Raw genomic sequence first — 23,630 nt, 5'->3', positions numbered from 1 at the left:
TGTGAACCCATAGCCCCTCTATGAACATTGCCAGTGACAGGACATTGATCAACTTTCAAGCTAGTCCATGCTATCTATTTTTAGACAATTCCTATTTTTAGAAATGTCTTCATCAAAATGAGCCCTTATCTATTTCCCTGTAGCTTCTCTTCATTTGCCCTATTTCTGTCTTCCAGAAAATCAAAATACTGGATGGAAAGTAAGCTCTGTGCACAGTTCCACTCAAGTGGTATGCAAGGAGTCGGACACAGTTGGGTGGTCCTAGCTTTGTTCACATAGTGTCAGTTAAGTGAATTTGGGCTAATGATTCAAGTTCTCTGGGCCTTAATTTTCTTACCTGAAAAAAACAAAACAAACAAAAAAGCACCTACCTCATAGGAGTGTTGTGAAAATGAAAGCAATAACACAAGTTGAAGCACCTAGCACACTGACAAGCACGGAGAATTCTCTTATAAATGATAGTTACCTTTTGGCCAGATGATCACCTCCTGAGTATGCAAGATGAAATGTACCATGTATGTTATACTGCATTATTGTATTATTAGTTCTGCTTGACAACAGTGAATTCTAACTTTCCCTTCTTGTTAACTAATTTCTTAAAAGGTTTACTTTTATTTTTCTGCTGACTATTTTTTCCCTTGAGGTTTAATTAAGCTGTTACTGAACAGAACTGAAGTGTTAAATAACCTAAAACGATGGGTTTCTAGCATTCATGAATCCCATGCATTGCCAGCTGGTGAGATTAGTCATGGTAGTGGATGGGAGAGCTTGGCAGCGATTAGCAAATACTCCTGTTAATCAGCAGAATGTGCAAATCAGGACCTGGCTCATGGCATTGGTATAAATCTCCCTGACAACACTAGCTGTTTACATGTGAAGAAGTGATTTCAAAGCTGCAAAGGATGATCGAAATTACTGCAATGATCATAAATGGGAAAAATCTGAGGAAAGGAGTATTCCCACTTCTTAAAGAAATTCATGCAACTTTCTATAAATTTAGTAGTAGTTTTACCTTCTCTGAGCCTCTACTACTGGAAAGTTAATTGACAATGATGTAAACAGAAAGAATGTAAGAGGGAGTAGAGGAGGGCCTGAAATCATTCATAAAATATACAATCCATCCCTCTGACCAAATAACTATAAATAGGATTATTTGCATATCTGTGTGTACCAGGATTGTCTGAATTAGTATCCTAGTTCCAGCATTCATTAGGTGTGTGACTTTAGGCAAAATTTTTAATCTCATTGTATCTTTCCTCCTCACCTATAACACGATGCTAATAATAGTTCCTGTCTCAGAAAGTTGTTATGAGATTTGGATAAGTTAATATATGTAAAGTATTTGGAACAATGCCTGGCCCAGAGTAAATGTTTGGGAAAATGTTCGCTGCTGTTATTATTATCACTGTTATTATTATTCCTGCTAGTTTGTCATGATTCTTGAATAAGGGCTACCTTTCAATTTTATACCCTGTAAAGAAACTACAGAGTGGGAAAGGTTATATTTTTCATTTTCTAATTTTGTTTGTGCTGGAAAACAGACTTGGAAATGTCAGTACTAGAGAGGTTTTATAGGTATTCTTATTTTCAATTTCAGTACAACACTTAAGAAAATGACAGCTGTGATACTAGTTGAAACAGAATCCAAGTAAGGCCACTTCATTATTTAAACTCCCATCAAAATCTGGGAGCAGGTGGATATCTATAAAATGTGATGTGATCAAAACTGAATTAGTTTACCTCAGAAACAGAGCTACCTTTTTAAACATGTATGTAGCTCTGAAAATTAAACCCAGGTCCCTGTCCTCTCATGGTTGGTCCAGCTCATTTTCTCTGTGGTCTCAGCTCATTTCACCTTACTTGTGTCTGCTGGTTGATTAGGCTTTGAATCCAAGCAGGATAATTGCCATAATTCAAGTTTGGATTTAATTTTCAGTGCTTACATTTGATGGGAGATTATTCAAATAGATACTGGGCTATTTGCTTTGTGAGGTTAAAATTGTTGCTACATTTTTATTAATGCCAACAAATCTCCTGCCAGTCACCACCCACTGGTTCAAAAGCTTTTGGAGGCAGCTTAATGGAGCTGAAAGGGAGTGAGACTAGGAGTTAGAAACCTTGGTTGGAAACCCTGCTGACCTCTGCTACTATCTGACTCTTTGTCCTTCACTCTGATGTTTCTTTATTTGTGTTTCAATTTTATTTTCTTGTGTAACTTTTTGTAAGCCACTTCAATTCTTCTTTGGAATGAGGTAAGTCTTATACCGATTAATTAATAAATTTGCTGTGTTCTGTTAAGCAAACCATGACCTCTTGGTGACACAATTTTCCAGTTTATATTAAGAGCCAGTTGAAACCTACTCTGCCTACTTCACCAGTTCTCATGCAGATTGAATAAGATAGCGGTTATGAAATAATTTTGTGAGACAAACTATTGTATAATTTTATACTTGTAAAAGAGCATTTTACTATCAGAATATGGCTAAAATATGGACCAACATAATTACTAACCTGATTTAACTTTCCCTTTAACAAGAAGCAAATAGCCCTCTGCTTATACTTTAATGCCTGAACATTGTTTCTGCTTGTTATTAAAACATGGCCTAAGTCCTACATGCTCTAACATTTATTGTATATGAACCCACTCACCAAAATGGACCTGTCTTGCATTTTATTGCTTCAGATGCCTCCTCTGTGATTTTCAAAGGGAGAAAAAGAGAGTTAGCTAATTCATTTATTCATAAAACTACAATTTATTGAGCCCCCACTCTGTCTAGATGTGGACATCCAGAGATGCAGTCCTAATCCCTGCCTCAGCAAACTCAGCATTTAGCGGGAAAGAAAGACAAGTAGAAATAAATTAATCTTACAGTTGTCATTAAGTAGCTGTATGTATAAGGGCTATGGAGCAGAAAAGATTTTACATGGGAGTTTTTGAGGAAAGAGTCCCAGAAGAGATAATTCCTGAGATCAGTCCTAAAGACTTTGCTGGGTTAAAGGGACTAGAATTTTCAAGGATATAGCAGTTGGACTGGCTAAAGTGTATGAGGGGGTTATTTTGGAGAAGGGAAAAAACTTTGGTATGGCTGAAATACAGTGTGTCAGAGAGTGGCAGAAAGTAAGTATGACAAAGAAATCTGGGTCTAGATAATGGAAGGCTTGTGTGTGATGAAGAGCCACTGAATACCTATTAGCAGAGCATAACATGATCAGATATATAGGTTAGAATTGTAGCAGTGAGCAGAGCAGTTTGATCACAGGCAAGAGAAGAGGCAGAGGAAAGCAGTTAGGAGACTACGATGAAATTGAGGAAAGAAATGAAACAAGAATAGATGAATGTCTTAACAATTGGAATTTAGAGGCATTATGAAGAAGGCAGAGCCATAATATTTGGTTATCCCTTGGATGTAGAGTGGGAGGAAAGAGAAGAGTTGAGGATAATGCCCAGGTTTCTGGTTTGGTTAAAATAGAGAGTGTATTCAGAAAGGGCTGAGATAAAAGAAACACCATTAATCAACATATGGATAAGAGAAGAGGGATCAGTATTGGGTGATAAGTTCAATTTTGGATTTGTTTAATTTGAGGTCCTGAGGGTCATTTGGGTATAACTATCCTTATATGGAGCTCAGAACTGAACTGATGAAAGCAGTGGAGACCATTGGAGTTGTTATAGTATAAATGGTACTTCTTTCCTGCACTATTCATGTTGCTGGGTCCATATTATATTTCAAGAGTCAGCAAAATGTTATCTCCTTTGGGAGGCCTTCTCTGACCTTCCAATTTCGGTTAGGTTCTTCTGCATTACTCTTGAATGACATATTTTTTATAGCAGTAATCACAATTTACAACTACATATTTATGTTGTTTATAATCTGACTCCTAATTAGACTATAATTTTCATGTGGTCAAGATATCTGCTTTGATCACCACTGAATACCTACAACTCAGCCTGACACATAGTAGATGCTCAAAGAACATTCATAGGATGGATGAATAAAGTCAACAGAGCAAATACCTAGAAAGAAAAGATTGAGAGAGAAAATTAGAGGGTATAGGACAGAATCCTAAAGCACTCAAATGGTTAATAAGAGGAAACAGGAACCAGAAAATGAGACAAAGTAGGAATAGTAAAATACAGATATGAGGAAAACTAGGAGAGCACAGTGTTGGACAAGCCAAAGGGAGACAACTCATGTGTTACAAAAAGAATGGTCAATAGCATCAAACACTGCTGAAAGGTTGTATAAAGTAATGACCAAGAAAAGGCATTGGATATGACAATAAGAAGGTTACTGATCACCTTAGTAACAGTAGTTTTAGTGGTATAATTAAGGCAAAGAATGAATGAGGACTTCTAGTCAATATGTTGAACTAAGGTATTGCTTGTGACTACCTATTCTACAAAAACACAGAAATAGTGAATAAATAAAATATTACCCTAAGTCTTTGACAATACACAAGATAATTCAAAAGAAAAAAAAAAAAAGGAAACTCTGTAAGTGATAGAAATGAAGGAACAATTCAAAGCCAAAGCAAATCACAGCAGTTGAAGCTAAATGGCAATCAAGAGTAGCAGAGGTAGGTATATACCCTGGGACTTAAGTTGAATCCACAGCCTTGATACAGAACCTTGAGTTAACTGCACAATCCCTGGAGCCAAGGAGTCCAATCCAGTTCGTGACAAATCAGGGCCCAAGGCCTGGAGACATAGAATGTAAGTGAGGTTTCCATTCTGGGCTGAGAATATGAGATATTGGAACCCACATCTGAACTCATACTATCAATTTGTACTGGGAAATTAAAATAAAAATGGATCTGTAATCAGTGAAACCCTTAAAGTGCTAGCAGAGAAAAAACACAAAACCATAGAGGTAGATAACTCTACTATCCAGGATTCATGTGCTATTTTACAGAAAACAACACTCCTGTTGAATGTCAAATTTACAGAGCAAGAAGAGGAATAAAACACCATGGAAGAGTCAGCAGTGACACAACCAGGGTAATTCATATTCCAGAAATATGGCAATATGGAAGAGACTTTAACCTAAGTGCTAAGTGTCATCAAAATGTTCAGTAAGATAGAGAAAGGAATACAATTCATTAGGTATGATCAGGACATCATGAAAAAATAGCAGACATATTATCAAACACCAAACAGAAATTTTAAATACATACATATATATATATATAGTATTTAATATATATGTGTGTATATATTTTATATATATTTGCGTATATGTATATATAATTTTATATGCCATTCATACAATATTATTGTATAATACATAACATAGTATTTCTACCAATGAAATAAAATCAACAGATAAATCCAGCTAAAGAGGGGATCAGTGAAGCACCCAGATTTTGCAAAGACTGATAAAGAGATGGAACTAGGAAAGAGATGTAATGAATCATAAGGGAGACACTAAACAAAATGAATATTTTATCCATTATATCTGTGTTTTGTGGATGAATAGGTAGGATGCAACTAACAGAAGTTGCAGTAGAACAAGAGAGATTTAAAGAGAGGCAATAGGTAAAGAGTTGATAGCTAAATTTCAAGAATTGAAGGACAGTAACTGAACAACTGATTAAGCACAATTGAAGAGGAATACAGGAGTAGGGGACTTTTCAAAATGTTTTCAATATATTCAAATACCAACCAAATCCTAGTTGTCCCTCTCTTGTAGGAATACTGAAGTCTATATAGAAGACTTACTGGCATTACCTGGTTTGGACAATCATTTTCACACAATCTTTAATTTGTTAGCTTAAAGTTTTATGATCATAAAAATTATTTTTTGACTTCCCATGTGAAAAACCTCTGGTCTCCAACCTCACTCCAGTTATATCAGGAGAATGGCTGACTTACCATAGCATACATACCAATATAATTTTCATTTTGAGTGGCATCTTTCTAGAGGGATTACTTCTACTAAACTCTCTGCTGTTGCCGGCCAGAATCAATAGCAACTGTATACTTGAACATCAGTTTTGACAATATGTGCTGAATGCGATCAGTAGGAAAGGAAAGACGATCTGTTTATATATAAACAAGTAAAAAAAAACCTTACAAATGCCCATCAGAATATCCACATAGCACAGCTGATTTCTCCGAATCCCCAATGGTTGATGTTCAAAGTGTAGGGATATAAAAATACAAGGCTTTGCAAGTTATTTCAGCTGAAGTAACATGTTATGCCCTAGTAAGAAGAATCTAGTACAAGGAGACAGTTGAAATCCAGGTTTGAAGTCTAGATTTACCTAATTTCGTTCCTCACTTCTGAGTTTCTTCCCATCCTCCCACATTCACCTTCAGTGACAGGTTTTGTTTTCTGAAGCTGGACTCAATTCCTGCCCTCCTGCCCTCCTGCCCACAAAGTTAGCTGTGCCCTCTTTGGGCTCTGAAAACACTGGATATTTAGTATCATTCTTAAAGTGCTTATCACACTTGTGTTTTAATTATTTATTTATCTTTCTCCTCCACTTGGGGGAGACAGTAGAGTCATTTTTTAAAACATGGGATATAAAGTCAGTGTGCATAGATCCAAATTCTGACTCCACCACTCCCTACACGAATGAATGCATTACCCTTTCTTCATCTCAGTTTCTACATCTGTAAAATGGGGATAAGTTCATAAGGTTATTATAAGTATCAGAAGGGTAAACAAAGATAAAGTACAATAAGTCCTTGCTTAAATGTCATAAATAGGTTCTTGGAAACTGCAACTTTTAAGTGAAATGACATACAGCAGGTCCTCAGATAATGTCATTTTCTTCAATATTGTTTTTCCTTACAATGTTGATGAGAAAAAAAAAATTGGTTTTGTTATGTCATTTGGCTTAAAATTGCAGTTTCCAAGAACATATCAATGACACTAAGTAATGATTTATTGTACTTTGAATAGTGCCTGGAGTAGAGTTGGTTCTCAATACATTAGAGCTATTAGTCTTAGTATCTTAGCTCAGTACTTGGCAAATAGTTCTCAGTAAATTTTGAATGAAGAAATTAATGAATGAACAAATAAACAAATGATGGCCCAAGACAAATGTATTTAACTTCTCTTGCCTCAGATCTCTTCTCTAAAATGAAATAGTTAGGTGAGCATCAAGGCTTTAGAAATTTAGAAATCAGTTTATAAAACTGCTTGAGGCCTTCAGTGGTGGCTCAAAAAGTTACTAAGTAAGTTTAATTAGTTGATTGTACTTTTAACTGTCAAGAGGAAAAAGTTGGAGCAAATTAGTTAGAATAAATATTGGAGAAACGCCTGATTGCAAAAGGATAGTCATGGGCTTCCGAGTATGGAAGTGAATACACTGTGTATAATATTTTTCTCTCTTTTGGCTGAACTCAAGCTTCCTGTAGCTAAAAACAGATGGCACAAAAAAGCTTACAGTGTGGAAAGCCAGTTTTTCCTATATGAAAAGAACTGAGTGTTTGGAGTGCTTTAACTTCTTGTCTCTGCTAGGTAGTGATGGAGAAAAAGGCCAGGAAGTGTCCTTTGGGTCTCATAGCATTCCGAAGTCCCAGAATACCTGAGAGAAAACAGGTTCTAGTGTCAAACTATTTATTGGGCTAGGAAACCTAGAATAACATTAAGTAGTGATTTATAATCATATAATTTTCATGAGAAAGTTAGCAATGTTTTCTTTAAATATTGCTGTAAGAAGTTACTGAATATTGGAAACTGTGCCCATAACTAGGCATAGATCATATGTATTATTTTTATTTCATAATTCACTTTTGTTAAAGAAAAAAACAAAACTGATTAGAAAATCATGCTATATTTCATCTTGTTCACTCCCTCAAGCCACAAGATACACATCCAGGCAGTACTGTCAAGCAACCCAAATTCCAGATCCACTCCCAATGAGGAAAGAAGTAGTATTTAAAGGTCTGGCCTTGTACACATAAATTGTATATATTTTTTTTTTTTGGCTGAGGATACTTAGTTTAAATACTTTCACTTCCACTTATATACGAGCCAGGAAACCAGTAGTTGTATCACTTAGTCTTTCTAGGCTTCACTTTCCTCACCTTTGCAATGGCAATACTGATAATACCTACCTTACAAGTTGTTGTAAGGATTACAGGGAATAAGGTTATAGCACTTAACAACTTGCTTGTCCAATTATAACCATAGTATTTATTGAGTGTTATCACCATTTCCAACCCCAGTTTTGGGAAAAACAAATCTAAAGCACAGTGGAAAGCTTAAAAATCATCTAGGGCACCTGCACAATTCTCAGGTGGGTTATCAACCTGTCTTTCATCTCCTCCTTAGAATACGGAGGATAGTATTTTTTCTGAATTTACCAGGTGGTTCTGCTCAAATCTTGGTCAGTGTCTGAAAAGAGATGTGTTAAGACTCTTAATCCTAAGGGAACCCCAAATTATTTTCCCATTACCTCTCTGTTGCTTTAAAAAATAGAAATTCTTGATAGGAAATTGGGGAAAACAGTGCCATTGGCAAGTAGGAAATCCATCCAGTGTTCCTTATGCTGGTTGTGAATCTTGCCTCCACATGCTAAAAATAACAGACACTAGGCCAGTTGTCCACACTGAATTCTCTTCCTCAAATCCTGAGTTTAGGTCACCCTCCAGTAACATTATTTCCTGAATTGGTTTAGATCCAGAAAAATCAGGCTGTCTGCCTTTGCCTCAAATCCTCCATCATTTTCCCCCCTAGTTTTTCATTTAGATTACCTAGTTCACTGTGCAAGAAATGAACCCAGTGTTACAGATACTTTGTCTCTGATTCTTGTACATTTTTAGTCTGCCATAAATGTCTCATCATAGAAACACCTCATTTATGTTTGTTAGCCATCACTTAGTTCATAAAATAGAAATTGTTCCTTCAATATCTTCAACTATTATTGAGTAAAGCAGAATCAAATTCACTTAGAGAACCTGATGCTTTTCTTGGCTCTAGACACTCTTGTCACCACTAAAGCAACCCATTTGATTAATAATACACTGATTGTGTCTACAAAGTGTTTTCTGCAAGTTGGATGAGAGAAACTTTAGGAAATAAATGTGACTGCCTTTATCTACATGCTCCAGTTTTTATCCAGTATGATCTTCTAAAGGCAATCATCTTGATGCTGTGACTCACACCTGTAATTGTCAGGACTTTGGGAGGCCAAGGCAGGAGGATCGCTTGAAACCAGGAAATAGAGACAATCCTGGGCAACAAAGAGAGAACCTGGCCTTACAATAGATTTTTTTTTAAATTAGTCAAATGTGGTGGCACGTGCCCATAGTCCCAGCTACTTAGGAGGCTGAGGTGGGAGATGGCTTGAGCCCAGCAGTTGGAGGTTACAGTGAGCTGATCACACACCACTGCACTCCTGCCTGGATGACAGAGGGACCCAGTCTCAAAAACAAAACAAAACAAAACAAAAAAAAACAAAACAACAACGAAAACCACTAGTAATCCCCATGACCTATCAAAGGAGACCTTTGCCTTCTCATAATGGTGTTACTGCCCCTTTCCACATTTCCTGTGATTACTTCTTGGTGGCAGGTCATGGTTATATAAAGTGTGGTGTCGTTTTAATGACAGAATGATAGTCTTAATAGAAATCACCCCACATACACACCTAGATAAAGTTTTTGTTGTATTCATAAAAGCTTTTATAGAAGATAATTCAGAAATCAATTATAGTATTTAACAACCTTCACTGAAAAGAGTGTTTTCTTTGTACAGAAGTTAAATCCCCAAATATTAAAGCTTAAGCTCATTTCCTGTGTTTTCTCCTCAAGATCAAGAAACCTCCACCCTAGAAGGCTGCTATTCCTCTCCAGGTTTTCTTGATTAAATGGCCAAGCAGGCAATCAGAGGCCTCGAACTCTTGATGTTGCAGTTGCCGTTGCTAATTAAATGGTGAAGAGCTGAATTCATGGACATGATTAATACCATCAATGTGTTTTATGGCTTTAATGTTCATAAATTATGACTGAACAATGAAATTTTTATGTGGGTTATAGGATTTTTCTTAAGGATCAGAATTAATCAGTGTTTCCTCAATTGATTTTAAATATAAATCAGAGGTAGCTTCAGTAAATTCTATAGCTTGAGTATTTAGACAATGATCTCAGAGACAGGACGTAATGAAAACCAAGCCACCATCATAGTGTGATGCAAGCCTAAAGTCTTTTGAATTTTCGTTGTAAATGCAATTCAGAAGAGCCAATCAGTTCCTAAAATGATAGTCCTGGAGACCTTTGTTTCTGAAGTATAACTTCCCTAAATGATGTGATCTTTGCCAGCTAATATATGTGTCAGGGTATGGAACAGGATACAGTAGTCACTCTTTACCTGGAATTCTAGTGTGACACTAACAAGATTTCCTTAAATTGCATTTTTCCTCCTGTAGTTAAGTGTTAAGAGTCTATATCCTTCCCTTCCACTTCCCCTTCCCCTTATTTCCTTCCTTCCTTCCCTCCTTTCTTCCTTCCTTCCTTCCCTCCCTCCCTCACTCCTTCCTTCCTTCTTTCCTTCCCTCCCTCCCTCCCTTCTTCCCTTCCTCCCTCCCTCCCTCCCTCCTTTCTTCCCTCCCTCCCTCCTTCCCCTGTCTCTCTCTGTCTTTCTCTCTCTCTCTCTCTCTTGCTTTTCTTCTTTGTGGGGTCTTACTCTGTCACCCAGAGTGGAATGAGGTGGTGGGATCATAGCTTGCTGCAGCCTGAAACTCCTGGGCTCAAGGGATCTTTCTGCCTCAGCTTCCCAAAATGCTGGGATTACAGGTGTGAGCCACTGTGCCTGGCTGGCAGCTGGCTGCTAAGAGCCTACTCTGTTAGCTTTTCTCTTTTCTCCTCATTTGTATTTCTAACCAGTGTTTTCTCTGAGACTCTGTACATAATTAGATAGAACACAGAAGGTGGAACTTGGCTACCTCATCTGGTAAATACTTCTCTGCTGCCTTCGTTAGTGAATGGTGAGATCCCAGTGTTACTCGACCTTGGTGCGTTTTAACCTGCCAACGTTTCCTCTCTTTGAGCTCATAATCAGTCCTTGACCTGGTATCTTGCCACTCAGACATTTTGGTGAACTGTTAGTATAGAAGGAGAACAAACTGGCAAGTGATTCTGAGTGAGCTTATCTTCATGGAGGAAGGGTGTTTGAAATCTTTCATTTTCAGAGTTTCAGAAAGACAGCCAATTCCTTTCTTCTCTGAAGAGACTGAGGCTGCTCCCGATTAGGCTGTCAGAGTTCTTTCATTTTTACTCATCACAGTCACATCTGTTTGGGTTTCTGCCTCTCTCCCGGAGATGCCTCTTGAGAGCAGGTCCCTTCAGCTTCCTTACAGCTCCTCTGAGTCCTGCCTAAAGAGATTGGCAGAGAATGATCAGCATTCTATGCCCTGATAACTCACATAACTCTCTGAAAAGAATAATGAAACCCAGTTCTCAAGTGAACCCACGAGAAGTGGAATCAAAGGGACTTTTGCACTTTTCCTTGGAATTCAATTTAGAATTTATTTTCTCATGGGGTGGGAAGAGAACAGAGAGATGGGAAGTATGAGGAGGGGAAGATAAAGAAGTAGGAACAGGGACACATGGGAAAAATAATCATAGGCTCTTAGAGCCAAGAGGACTTTAAGGAACATGTCATCAGGAGGTTTCCAAACATTTTGTTTTTAGTACCAGAATCTTTTCATTTTTATTTTTTACATAATAAATCATACAATGAGCTCCACTATATAAAACAGATGAAAACAGAAATTGAAGTAAACACTCGAATGAAAAGAATTAAAATGATTAAATCTACTGTTGAAACATTGGCAAGGGAACTTTTATTACTTTTCATTACTTTTAGAGTGCTGAAGAATACAAAGTGAAGACTGCCAATCTTGCCTGAGCATTACTTTAAAGATGGGAAAACGGAGGTTGTAATATAGAGACATGACATACTCAAGATAACACAGTCAGTTAGTGGCAGAGATAGGACTAAAACATATGTTTCCAGCCTGTCAGGCTAGAACTCTTCAGGAGTTGAGTTAGAAAAAGAAGCTAAGAATGCTTTCTTTCTGAACATGGTCAAAAAGAGAGGTTGGTGGACAACACAATGGGAGAGAGGAGAACTGGGAGAAACAAAGGAGAACAGGCCCATGGGGCATAGAAGAGTTTGAACCACCAGGGTAGCTAAGCAGAGATAATTGAAATTTACAAATATGGAGGAGATCCAGGAAGTTCCATAGTAAGGGCACAATGTGAACTGCTAGGAACAAATCAAAACAGGAGAAAAAGGGATTTGGAAATAGGTGACAAAAGAGAGTTCTTTACTACTTCCCCTATATAAATGTCATACTATTAGTCCAAGATGGCAGTGGGGCAGCAAAGAAAAGAAAAATATGCTTTTCTAGAATTGGCTGCAATTCTGTCTTTCATTATACCTTCTCAAGATGTATGCAACTTTGGCACAGTTTTCTGTTAGAGATTTGAAAGTAATATTCACACTCCTGTCTGAATTTTTAAGCACCTAGGAAAAAGACAAGAGAATTAGGAAAACACGAACATATCTGTATTATTTTTTTGTTTTATTGGGTTTTTTTAGATGGACTTTCACTCTTGATGCCCAGGCTGGAGTGCGGTGGCGTGATCTCAGTTCACTGCAACCTCTGCCTCCCAGGTTCAAACGATTCTCCTGCCTTAGCCTCCTGAGTAGCTGGGACTACAGACAAGCGCCACCATGCCTGGCTAACTTTCTGGTTTTAGTAGAGATGAGGTTTCACAATGTTGGCCAGGCTGGTCTCGAACTCCTGACCTCAGGTGATCCACCTGCTTCAGCCTCCTAAAGTTCTGATATTATAGGTGTGAGCCGCCACACACAGCCAATATCTGCTTTATTAATGGTTAATTTCATTGAACAATGTGATTTGGACCCAATTTCAAAATGGTTTTATTTCACTTTCTGTCCCAGATTGAATTTACCCTCTGGTCACAGGACTTTGTGAGTTCTCTTAGTGGAAGACAGAGGAGAAGGAATGAGGTTTGTAGGCAGACAGATCACAGAGAGATGCTCCCTTCTCCAGTGTCATTAATAATATGCCATGCATTTTCCTGATCATGAAGACAAAAGATTCAAGGCGGGCACGGTATAAAAAGGTACAAATACCTTTTGTGGGTTGGCAGGAACGTGTGATAGGAGAGTCTGGTTCCCCCTACCCCATACTCTTCATTTTTCAATATTATACAATTTCATCAGGGAGAGAAGGATTAGAGCAAGAAAGACATCTATAAACACGTGTAGAATCATGTGGTTATCAGCTTTGGCCCAATGGCTCCATGAGCTCAGGTGGGTGCTAGACAGGAGTTAGAAACAAAAGGATGTATTTACAGTTTGTGTTTGCAAGTTTGTAATAAGTGCCCCTGCCATTGTTATTATCTATTCCTGAAGTGTTCTCTGAATCTGTTTACCTCTAATATCTATCAGAGAGTGGCCACATCATGAATTCTACAGGCATCCTGAAAATATCTTATGAATGGTGTTTGCTGAAGCAAACAGTGAGAGCTATCTGAGAGAAGTGGAGGAAAAAGGGTGTAGGAAAGTCCTTATGATTTTCTCAATACCATCTATCCTTGTAAGGTCTATCCCCTTCCTGACTCAGAACTTCATCTTTCTTTAGCTTTTGCATGCCTGCTCTGGGTCAGTGTCCCAAGAGAGAAACAAGAGTAGGAACAAAAGGCCCTTGGGTTTGGTGCTCAGTAGAAGGTAAAAGCATACAGGGAGTAAGTGGAGACCTTGTACCTGTTCATCACCCACCCCAAATATTTGGCCCTGATCAAAGCTTCTCCTGACCCCTCCTTATGTAAGATATTTTCCTTCAATGGTATCTGTAAATTAAACAACAATCACATACATTCCGAACTGAGAAATATACTCCTACTCTTCAGAATCAATACGAATCAGTCATTCATCAGGGATTTATTTTTCCCCATGAATAAAAGTTTAAAGACGTCGATACTTGAATAGACTTGAGGTGCTAAAACTCTCGTCTACCTTGTCCTCCCTTTTCATTTGGGAAAGCCAAAAGTACAGAAGAGTAGGTAGAAAAAGTCAGACCCTTTGGCATCATTCTCCTGTAACTATCAGTCTCAACTCACTGCAACATTTACCCCAGTCTGCCTTGCAGACACACAGTGGTACTTCTGGTGGAGCAAGAGGCATTTCAAGATTGGGGAGAAGTGGAAGGAGGGATAGCAACAGTTTCCCCTGTGAAGCAATGGAATCTACAGAAGGGTCAGGTGATTCAGCTCTTACGGGCTAAGAAGCCTGAAAGTATTTAAGTATTGCTGAGTCCGAGCTTGTTTCTTGGGCGGTCAAACAAGAAAAAAAAGGCTGGAGTCTGGGGATAAGCTGACCATCTGGTTTTGCGTTTACATCAGTTCTGAAAAGAGGTGATAAGGGTGCCACGTAGCAGTCCAGTAAAGATGGTGTAGGGCTTCCAGGTAGTAGAGCTGCTCTAATTTGCTTCCTATTTGGCCTCATAAATTCAGTAAAATAGTCAAATAATTTTGTCTGTTTGAAGGTAGGGATGTAGATAGGCCATTTCTCTTTGCTGCATTTCTGGCCTCAAAAACTCTTTTCTTTTCCTCCAGAATAAAATATAACACAGGGAGAGGACAGAACTTGTTAATAAAGTGAGGCCAGCAAAGAGTCAGACTGGTTCCTCTGGAGGGAGGGAGACTGCCTGACTTTGGAGGAGTAGAAAAAAATAAGTTCGGAGATTAGAGATGGGACACAGCTTAAATACAGAGGTTCGACTTTTCATTTCCCAAATACGTAGTGTTTCTGGTACACGACCCAAGCTCTCTGCTTGGATCCGAAATCCGAGCGAATAGATAAGGGGCGCAGAGGAAAAACAGGTTTTGTACTCTACAAATTGGCTTGAAATGAAAAGCCAGCAAAAACCACTGGGTGGCAGCGTGGTGTGCGGGCGCAGCTCTGCAGTGCCGGCTTCTGCTGCTATGGCTGGGGCTGAACCCGTCTGGGGACTCTGGCCTCCTCTCCTGAATAGCTACAAGTATCGCCAAGCAAAATACTTCCGCGCGGGTGTGTGAGGGTTCTGCTGATGGTTGGTGCGTCCAAGCCAGAGGCAGGAATCTGGCGAACTTCTTAGGGGATCCAGCCCGAGTACAATCTGGTCAGCTCAAACACTAAGGAAACACCCCCACCGCGCCATCCCCCAATGCCGAGCGAACCCCGCTCCGTCAGCCCAACTACCTCATCCCGGTTCCTCCCCCATCACTGTTTCTTCCCGAAGCTCCTTTCGGGAAAAGGAGGGGAGAAGGATTTGGAAGATGGGGCAGTGCGGAAGCCCCTACAGGTGTTAGCCGAACGGCCGGCTGGGTACTGGGGGGTGGGGGGGTGGGAGGGGCGGCCTGTGGCTCTGAGCCCGCGGACTCGGCTCTGGGAGGGAGGGGCCGCCGCGGGAGGGGGCTGCAGGGAGGCTGTTGCGCTGTTCCGGAGGGTGCCTGCGGCTGCTGAATTCGTGTGCTGCGACTGTGCCGCGCTCAGAGCAGCAGCAACAGCGAAGATGCGAGGCCATTACCTGTTTGATCCCTGTCGGAAAGCTGGCACGGGCCAACTTTTCCCGATTATCAAGCCGAGAAGTTGCAAGGACTAGTCGAAGACTCGGAGGGGCCAGGGCGAGGGCGCGCTCCCCCGCGCGCTGCCTCCTCCCTCCTCCCTCCGGCCGCCCGAGCTCCCGGCCTCTCTCCCGCCCGCGCTCACTCCCTCCGCCCGCCTCCCTCCTCTGGCCCCCTCCGCGCGGCACAGGGCGGGGGGTGCCGCGAAACTCCGACCCGAGCCACTTGGACTTGTACAGTGTCCTCGGGGCTCAGGGGCCGACCGCACGCAGTCGCGCAGCTCTGCCTCCGCCTGCCAGTCTCGCCCGCGATCCCGGCCCGGGGCTGTGGCGTCGACTCCGACCCAGGCAGCCAGCAGCCCGCGCGGGAGCCGGACCGCCGCCAGAGGAGCTCGGACGGCATGCTGAGCCCCCTCCTTGGCTGAAGCCCGAGTGCGGAGAAGCCCGGGCAAACGCCAGCTAAGGAGACCAAGGCGGCCAAGTCGCGAGACAGCGTACAAGCAGCGGAGAAGGAGGAGGAGGTGAACCCAGAGAGGGGCAGCAAAAGAAGCGGTGGTGGTGGGCGTCGTGGCCATGGCGGCGGCTATCGCCAGCTCGCTCATCCGTCAGAAGAGACAAGCCCGCGAGCGCGAGAAATCCAATGCCTGCAAGTGTGTCAGCAGCCCCAGCAAAGGCAAGACCAGCTGCGACAAAAACAAGTTAAATGTCTTTTCCCGGGTCAAACTCTTCGGCTCCAAGAAGAGACGCAGAAGAAGACCAGGTCGGAAGGGGTTTTTGCTTTCTTTTCCCCATACTTTGAGTGTGGTAGGGGCGGTGGGGGGCAGATATGTGGCATAGGTGAGTTTGTCGGTGGCCCATCTTGTGCAGAAAGAGCCACCTAGCCTGTGTGCGTGCGTGGGAAGGCGATGGCTTTCTTGCCTCCTTCGTAACAGTAACACGCTTGCTGCATTGCAACTGCCCTGGGACAGGCGCAGAACCTGGGTGCATATTCTGCCCTGGGAGACTTGCCTTCAGCTTTGGACACGTCACGTGTGTGCATGCCGGGTGGGCTCTGAGCAGGCGTGACCCAGACATGGCTATGATGTGTGTGGCGTGGAAATTGCAGGCTTAGAGCTGGACAGACACCATCCTCCCGCCCCAGTAGAGCCTGGGGAATCCCTCTCTTGCCTTTATCTCTGCCTGTCAGACCCTTCCCCTCCAGCTTCCACCTCCAAGGGATGTGGGCTTCTGCTGTCTAGGCATTGCGTTTCTTTCATTACTTTTAAGCTTTTTGGGACAGACTTGACTTGTGGTGCAGCTTCGAAATGTTTGCTGGGGTGGCGGGGGGAGGGGGGATTTCTAGAACCTTGCTGCAAAGAGCTTAGAAATTTGATTAGACTAGTATAATTGGTTACATGCTATTAAAATACGAGATTGAAGAGGGAATTTAAACTGACAGCCAGATTGTGGGTTCTTTTGGAGATTTACAGTGGTAAGAGTGGCGCGATATTCTGGCGACTGGATATTCAGCTCTAGGTGTCAGGTTGCGTCAAGGTAGACCTTCAAGGGAGCATGCAGTTTATTTGCCATTCTCAACCAAATAAATATTTTACAATCTTTTCTACCTTTTACTAGATAAATATTACACACAAGAAAAAGACTCACTGATCTGTTATTTCTCCATTTATGTGTGCTACACATCCTGGAATGGAAAAGCAGATATAATGTTTTCTGTTTGCACAAAGTTTTTAATGCATTAACTGTAAATTAGGCTTGTTTCAAAAAGGCTTAAGTGATTGCAAAGCATGCTGATATGGCTCGAATAATCACATAAATACTATTTCAGCGCAGGTGTCTGTATTCAGTAAAAGCAAATTTTGGATAATATGGCTGTTATTGGTAAACTAGACACTTGATTAATTATGGTGATTCATAACTGAAAATCATTTTAATTAAGAACTCATATTTTTCATAATCATACTTCTGATGTGAAATTTCAAAATTAGTATGCAATGATTTTTTCCTCCCCACCAACAAAAGCCCTGCTCTTTTCACACACATTTTCACTAATTAATATAACAGGATTTGCTAATGGTTGTTGTATCTCCCTCCTCCCTTTTTTAGTATTAAAGTCTCAATTTTCCAAATACACTTTCCTTAATAGGGTTCCAGGTTATTTATGCATTTTCTACCTTCTTAGTATAAAGGAGATTATTTATTCAAATTGTCATTCTGAAGGATATCTTTGCTAGTGGGTTTTTGGTCTTTGGTTGTTTGGCAAACAACTCTGAATTATCTTTGTTTTTCTCCTTTTCCTTTCGCATGAAAAGTGGTGCAATTTCAAAAGGCAAAGTAGCCATTTACCAACCCTTTTCAAATACTCAATGATGTAGAGTTCCACTCCGCAAGTCATTGGTAAAGCTATCAGAAACTATAGACACTTTCAGAAGCTTTCCCAATGTTTCCACGAAGAAGAAATAAAATGTTTCTTTAGTTTGGATATTTATATTGAAACTCGGAGTTTGTTTTCTTTCTTCCAGACACTTTAAAAGCGTAGTTTGACCTTTTCCATTAAGATTTGTAAATGAAATTAGAAATTGAAATTCCCAGTCTTTTCAACTACATAGGCACAATTTATCAGTTGATCCAAACCATTGTTCTCTTTGCAGAGCCTCAGCTTAAGGGTATAGTTACCAAGCTATACAGCCGACAAGGCTACCACTTGCAGCTGCAGGCGGATGGAACCATTGATGGCACCAAAGATGAGGACAGCACTTACAGTAAGTAACTGCAAAATAAATAGTATATGCCAGCATATTGTTGACATTGTGTTCTTTTTATTTATTTTAAAAATAAATATGCTTTCCTAAATCCTGAATTGAATGCAAAATATAGTCACACTACATAATCCTGTTTACACAGATTAACCTAAAGGAAGTTGAATATGAATCTATCTAAGATAGTAAACTAAAGCGAATAATGTTGACACCATCTGAAGAGTAATCCAAATGTCATCTCCATGGAAATCTAGGTAGATTTATGGCTGTCCTTTGGATTTTATTACTTTTTTTCCCACAGAAAATTTACCCACCCACACACTGATCCAGAAATAGCATGTTATCTCTACTGTTAAGAACGGGTCTTAACCCAAGGGAGAGGAGTGGTTTCATACCATGAAAATTCATCACTACAGGCTTTCACTTCTGCTCCCTACCCCCACCCCACACACACCGATAACCCTGAGACTAGTGGAATTTTAACATTGATATACCTCCACAGGTGGGTAAAGGAATTTCTTGTAGTTCTTTCTTTTTAACCATGGTTTAAGACCAAATTGGAGACTATAATGGTGAGCGTAAAAAAGAAACACTTAAAAAATAATTAGGTTTTATTTCTGATTATTGAAGGAAGGTGATTCTAAGATGTTAAAGAACCTTTAATTATGTATGTTTTATTTATTTGGTGTAATAAAAATATAAACACAAATAATACTGGCTTTTCTTCAATGATAATTGATGTTTTCTTGCAATTTACAGATTTCTGGAGACTTAATAAATGTTTCATAAGGCTAGAGCACTTAATTCTCACAATTTTTTCTTTCTTTTCTCTAATTTCTACTGAATTTCTCTCACACCCTTTGATAATTTCCCATTTATGCTCCCATTGTCACTGAGAAAATAGTCAAGGAAAGTAGGTCTGAATGGTAAGCAGTATACTCTGCAGCTTTTTGGACATGTATGGCTACAGCAATGCCATTGACGAGGGTCTCAATGTTAAGTGTAAAAAGTTTCCCACCTTTTAGGAATGCTTCCTGGACTGATGGCCAAGCTATAACCTCAAGAGGAAGTCACTTTTAATTACCACTGAAGAAAGCTCTGTTGGTATAGAGGATGAAAAACCTCCATACTGAATGGTTCTTCACTGCTTTGCAAAAGTTCTATGTCACTGTTGTGATATTAAAGTTTTATACTGAATTCTAGTTGTTCTTCTATGCTTATTCCTCTATTTGAAAAAATTACACAAGTATAACTAGAGGGCTTTACTGTAATCAAATAACAGATATTAGTGCATGGTGATCATCTGCAATCACACGTTCCCATAAATTGTTGTGCAAATTGATATTTGGGGGAGGAATTAGGGGATGTAAGCTGCTTTGCTTTCCAAAGTGCCTCAGGAAAATGGGTCTATTGGGCATTGTTGAAGGGAAGTACATGATTAGCTGCCAGTGAGCCTATCCAGTCTCTCCCCTTTTTAACATTTCTGAAAATGTTAAATCAGAGAAGAAATATTTTGGGTCTGGCGTTCACATGTGTTTCTTGAAAAGAAAGAAAAAATACTAGATAATTTATGTGCTGTGCCCTATTAACAGCAATATAACAAATTCATCAAGATCTCACTGTAAGTAATCATTTTAGGAGATACACAACACATACACATATATCAAGGTTCCATTTCTTACTGTAGAGCTTTAAATCATACAGTAGGTTTTACTCTTTAGTTCCTACATATGCGTAGCGTCTGCCTTTGGTTGTCTTATAACTCTGACTGATATACATGGCATTTCTGTGTACTACTGATGATATTGAAAAACCATTAAAGAACATAGCCTGATAACAGGAATCTGTATTTAGCCAGATTGCAATAGAGAGGTAAGTCAAATAAAGGTAAGTATTGTCATAACATGATGCATACACATGGAAAGTATTTCGGTAGAAATAGCAAGTCAGTAGAGCTTGGATCTGCTTCTGATGCTGAGAGTGACCAGGAGCTAGTGAGTTAGCTTAGCTTTGCCACTGAGGATATTATGGGGCATAAGCCATCACAAAACAAGAAGGTTTAATGATTAAACTGATATATCATGAAGACCAGCCATCCGAACTTATTCTTTGTTCTTTAAAACCAAGCAATTTTATTGGTATTGTTTAATTATTTTAAATGTGTAAAACAAGAATATAAATTGTCTTTTTCAACTATCTCTCATATACATAATATTTCCTTAACATGTATTCCTGGTACTTTGTCTATGTTTTTCTTTTCTTATTTTTATTAACTTTTATTTTTTTCAGCATATTTTCTCATTTAGTTTAATTTGATTGAATTGAATATTTTTATTCTGACATGGTAAACAATGTCATGATAAATCAGATCACATTTATCCAGATATATCCATTTTTTGAAAATATATGTTTGATATACATTTAACCTTATGTAGATTTATTACAATGATAAATGTCGTTCAATAAAATCTCATCATGAGGAAATCAGCCATTATAAATTATGTATTTTCCCTTGAAAAGGAAAAGATGATAGACATTTTATGGCAGTAGTTTTATTATATCTGTCCTGGGTGCAAGGAAGGACATTTTAAAAGACTAGATTTCTCTTTCTCTTCAAACTTGCAGTACCATTATCACTTCAACATGTTGCCTTTTCAATCTACATTAATATATACTTTTATTAATTATTCTCTTTTGAGAAATTGGCCTTAGCCCAACTGATGAAGAAGCATTGCTTCAGTGTTGCCTTCAGCAAACACTGAGTGCCAACTAGGTGAAGGGCTCTGAGGAAGTGCCCTTCAAAGTGGAAGGTGTTTGATGCAGACACAACAGAGAACAAACAAGAAACAGGCCTCTTTCTATGTTTTAAAAGTTTCTTCAAAACTTTCACTAAAATGGAAGATTTTAGGTATTTAATGAATGTGTTTTAAATACATAAATGAAGACAATTGTTTTCTTCTCATATTTATAATATTTTTATCCTGATCAAAATAATATCTTAAACCCATGAGGAAAGATACCAGATATAGAGAAACAAAAGCACATAGGAAGATATTTATTTGGTTTAAGCTGATACCTGATATAATTTCTTTGCATTTTTATCTGGGCAGACTGTCCCTTTAGACATATTTTAAACCAACCCATTTTATGATCTATCTTGAATGTTAAAAGAAATGAAAAGATCACAGTAGTATTATCAGTCAGTCTCTAGATTTGCTACTCTCATCAAGTTTTTATTTTGGGGTGATGATTTTTGGGTTTTAATCAGGCTTCATAGAAATTTATAGTACTTAATGAAAAATACATAGTACTGCTGTATAGTTAATACCATTATTCAAGATAAAATAATCACAGGAATTGATTGCTGATGTTTTTTGCTTCTTTTCCTCCTTCTGTTGTCTGATGTTTGAAATTTAGACATTTCATTGCTTATTAAAACCTGAATCAGAGAGTGATTGGAGAACAAGGTGAAAATCAAGTCAGTTTTTTTTTCTCTCTCTCTGTTTCTTTTTTCTGCTTGTTATAAGCTGCATTAAGAGAACTAAGAAAGTTCAGAATATTATTAAAAAACATGAAGTTCTATAAATAATTATTCTCCGTCATTTATTACTATGACTAAACTAGGTTTCAAACATTTAATGATAATATAGTTGTCAAGTGGTATGTAGTGATATGGCTTTTAAACCAACCCCATGTGGAAGTTTTGGTCTAGTTTTTTAGATCTCAGAATTTTTCAACTATGAGCTTTTATATAAATGGGATTGTGATCTCTTACTTTTAAAAAACATAGTATCATATTTTCACTATACAGATTGCTATCAATACACAAATGGGTGTTGAACACCTGCTGTGAGCAAGACATCGTCAACAGAAAGGGATATGACATACACATGACATGCTCAGAGATGTCAGACTTCTTGCCTGTGCATTACATTGTCAAATATAGCATGAGACCTTGGCTTGCAATCTGTGCAATTACTTTCCTTTACCTCGCATAACAGAAGGGCACAGCTTTTAATTTGATGAGTATTGAATGAAGTGCCATCAGTGGCATGTGGTAGGAACACTTGTCTTTTGAACTGTACAATATGTCCTAGCTCCTCTTTGGTAACACCCCGGTTTTAAAGGAATGATACATTGTAGGCTCACCAAGGAATATTTAGTTCTTCATTAGTATTTCTCATCCATATTACCCCACCTACTACAGGAGAATATATATGCACAGTGATAAGCGATCCCAGAAAAACTATTCTTACCCACAGGGTGACTCCTTTACATTCTTGTACACAGAAACCATAACAGACTGATTTATCATCCTCAATAAACTTACAAAACAAGGCAAAAATCATCAACATTGCTGTACGACTCCTGAGAGAAAGGTGCACAGGCTATTTTCAAAAGATGTGTGTGGCAAGCACTACGTTTCAAAAATGTACTGTTTTATTTTTATTCAGAGTGTGGGAGGGAGTAGACAGCTGGTAGTGGGAGGACACCCACTAGTTGTCTCCAGTGAGTGGTGTGTGGTTGTGAGGAAAGCCTGGGTGTAAGTTTCACGCAGTCAAATCTTCAAATGGAGAAATGAAGTCCTCACTGGCACCAACTGGCTGCCCACTTGCAACTATTGTGCTAAAATAATAATAATAAATTAATAAAATACACCTCTTTCAAGTTCATTATTTTTATTCCTATGTCCTTTGCTCTTGGAGACTAAAAGCTAGGAGCTCTCTCAACTCTTATCTTGGAAAATGTTGGTCCTTTAAGAAATACTACTCTTAAACATAGAGCTACAAAATAACATTTTCTTTTTACAAGACCTGGATGTATTTTGGAGTTTTTGTTTAGGGAATAACAAATAATTTAGATGAGGGCATTGGACTCTTCTAAAAGTCTAGGCCTCTCCCCAACAGGTAGATTTTAAATATGACTGTGAGGATTTCAGCTGTTATCTTGGGGAGCAGTTTAAAACCTTAATTTGTTGAGGATGACACTATTTAATGTACAGAACAATTCTTGGGACTATATCTTTCCAGAATTATCAAGATTTCCCACCTTCAACACTGTAAAAACCATGGAATTGTGACCAAAGCCTTCTATTTTCTCCAGTCTGTTAGATAATACGTAGTTACAGTTCCTGTTATCTGGCTGCAACCATGAAATTAAATACACTAAAAGGTAGAATGAGATCCTATCTATCTGCCTTGATGTGTGTGTGTGTGTGTGTGTGTGTGTGTGTGTGTGTGTGTGTAGGTGTGTATTTGTATGTATGTATACATAAAGAGATGT

The 23,630-nt window shown here is 39.0% G+C and overlaps 1 protein-coding gene and 1 long non-coding RNA gene across 2 annotated transcripts in view; one reads left to right on the top strand and one right to left on the bottom strand.

Moving 5' to 3' along the window:
* Positions 1 to 10,616: 10,616 nt before the first annotated feature.
* On the bottom strand, positions 10,617 to 15,168 carry LOC116540533. The gene is made up of 3 exons (XR_004264486.1): positions 15,047 to 15,168; positions 12,397 to 12,482; positions 10,617 to 11,322 (listed from the first exon to the last, which is right to left on the bottom strand). It is a non-coding gene; the product is annotated as an uncharacterized LOC116540533 (long non-coding RNA).
* Positions 15,169 to 15,381: 213 nt separating this feature from the next.
* The window catches only part of FGF13 (fibroblast growth factor 13), a 77,562-nt gene continuing 69,313 nt past the window's right edge, over positions 15,382 to 23,630 (top strand). The window contains exons 1-2 of the mRNA XM_032264072.1: positions 15,382 to 16,351; positions 18,240 to 18,350. Of these exons, the coding sequence (XP_032119963.1) occupies positions 16,165 to 16,351; positions 18,240 to 18,350 (298 nt within the window). The 5' untranslated portion in view covers positions 15,382 to 16,164. The remainder of the gene's footprint in view (positions 16,352 to 18,239; positions 18,351 to 23,630) is intronic.

Source organism: Sapajus apella, unplaced genomic scaffold (assembly GCF_009761245.1).
Source record: "Sapajus apella isolate SASKATOON/1434 unplaced genomic scaffold, GSC_monkey_1.0 scaffold141, whole genome shotgun sequence".
Taxonomy (NCBI): Eukaryota; Metazoa; Chordata; class Mammalia; order Primates; family Cebidae; genus Sapajus; species Sapajus apella.
The sequence above is the reverse complement of the archived record's forward strand: the minus strand, read 5'-3'. Positions and strand labels throughout refer to the sequence as shown.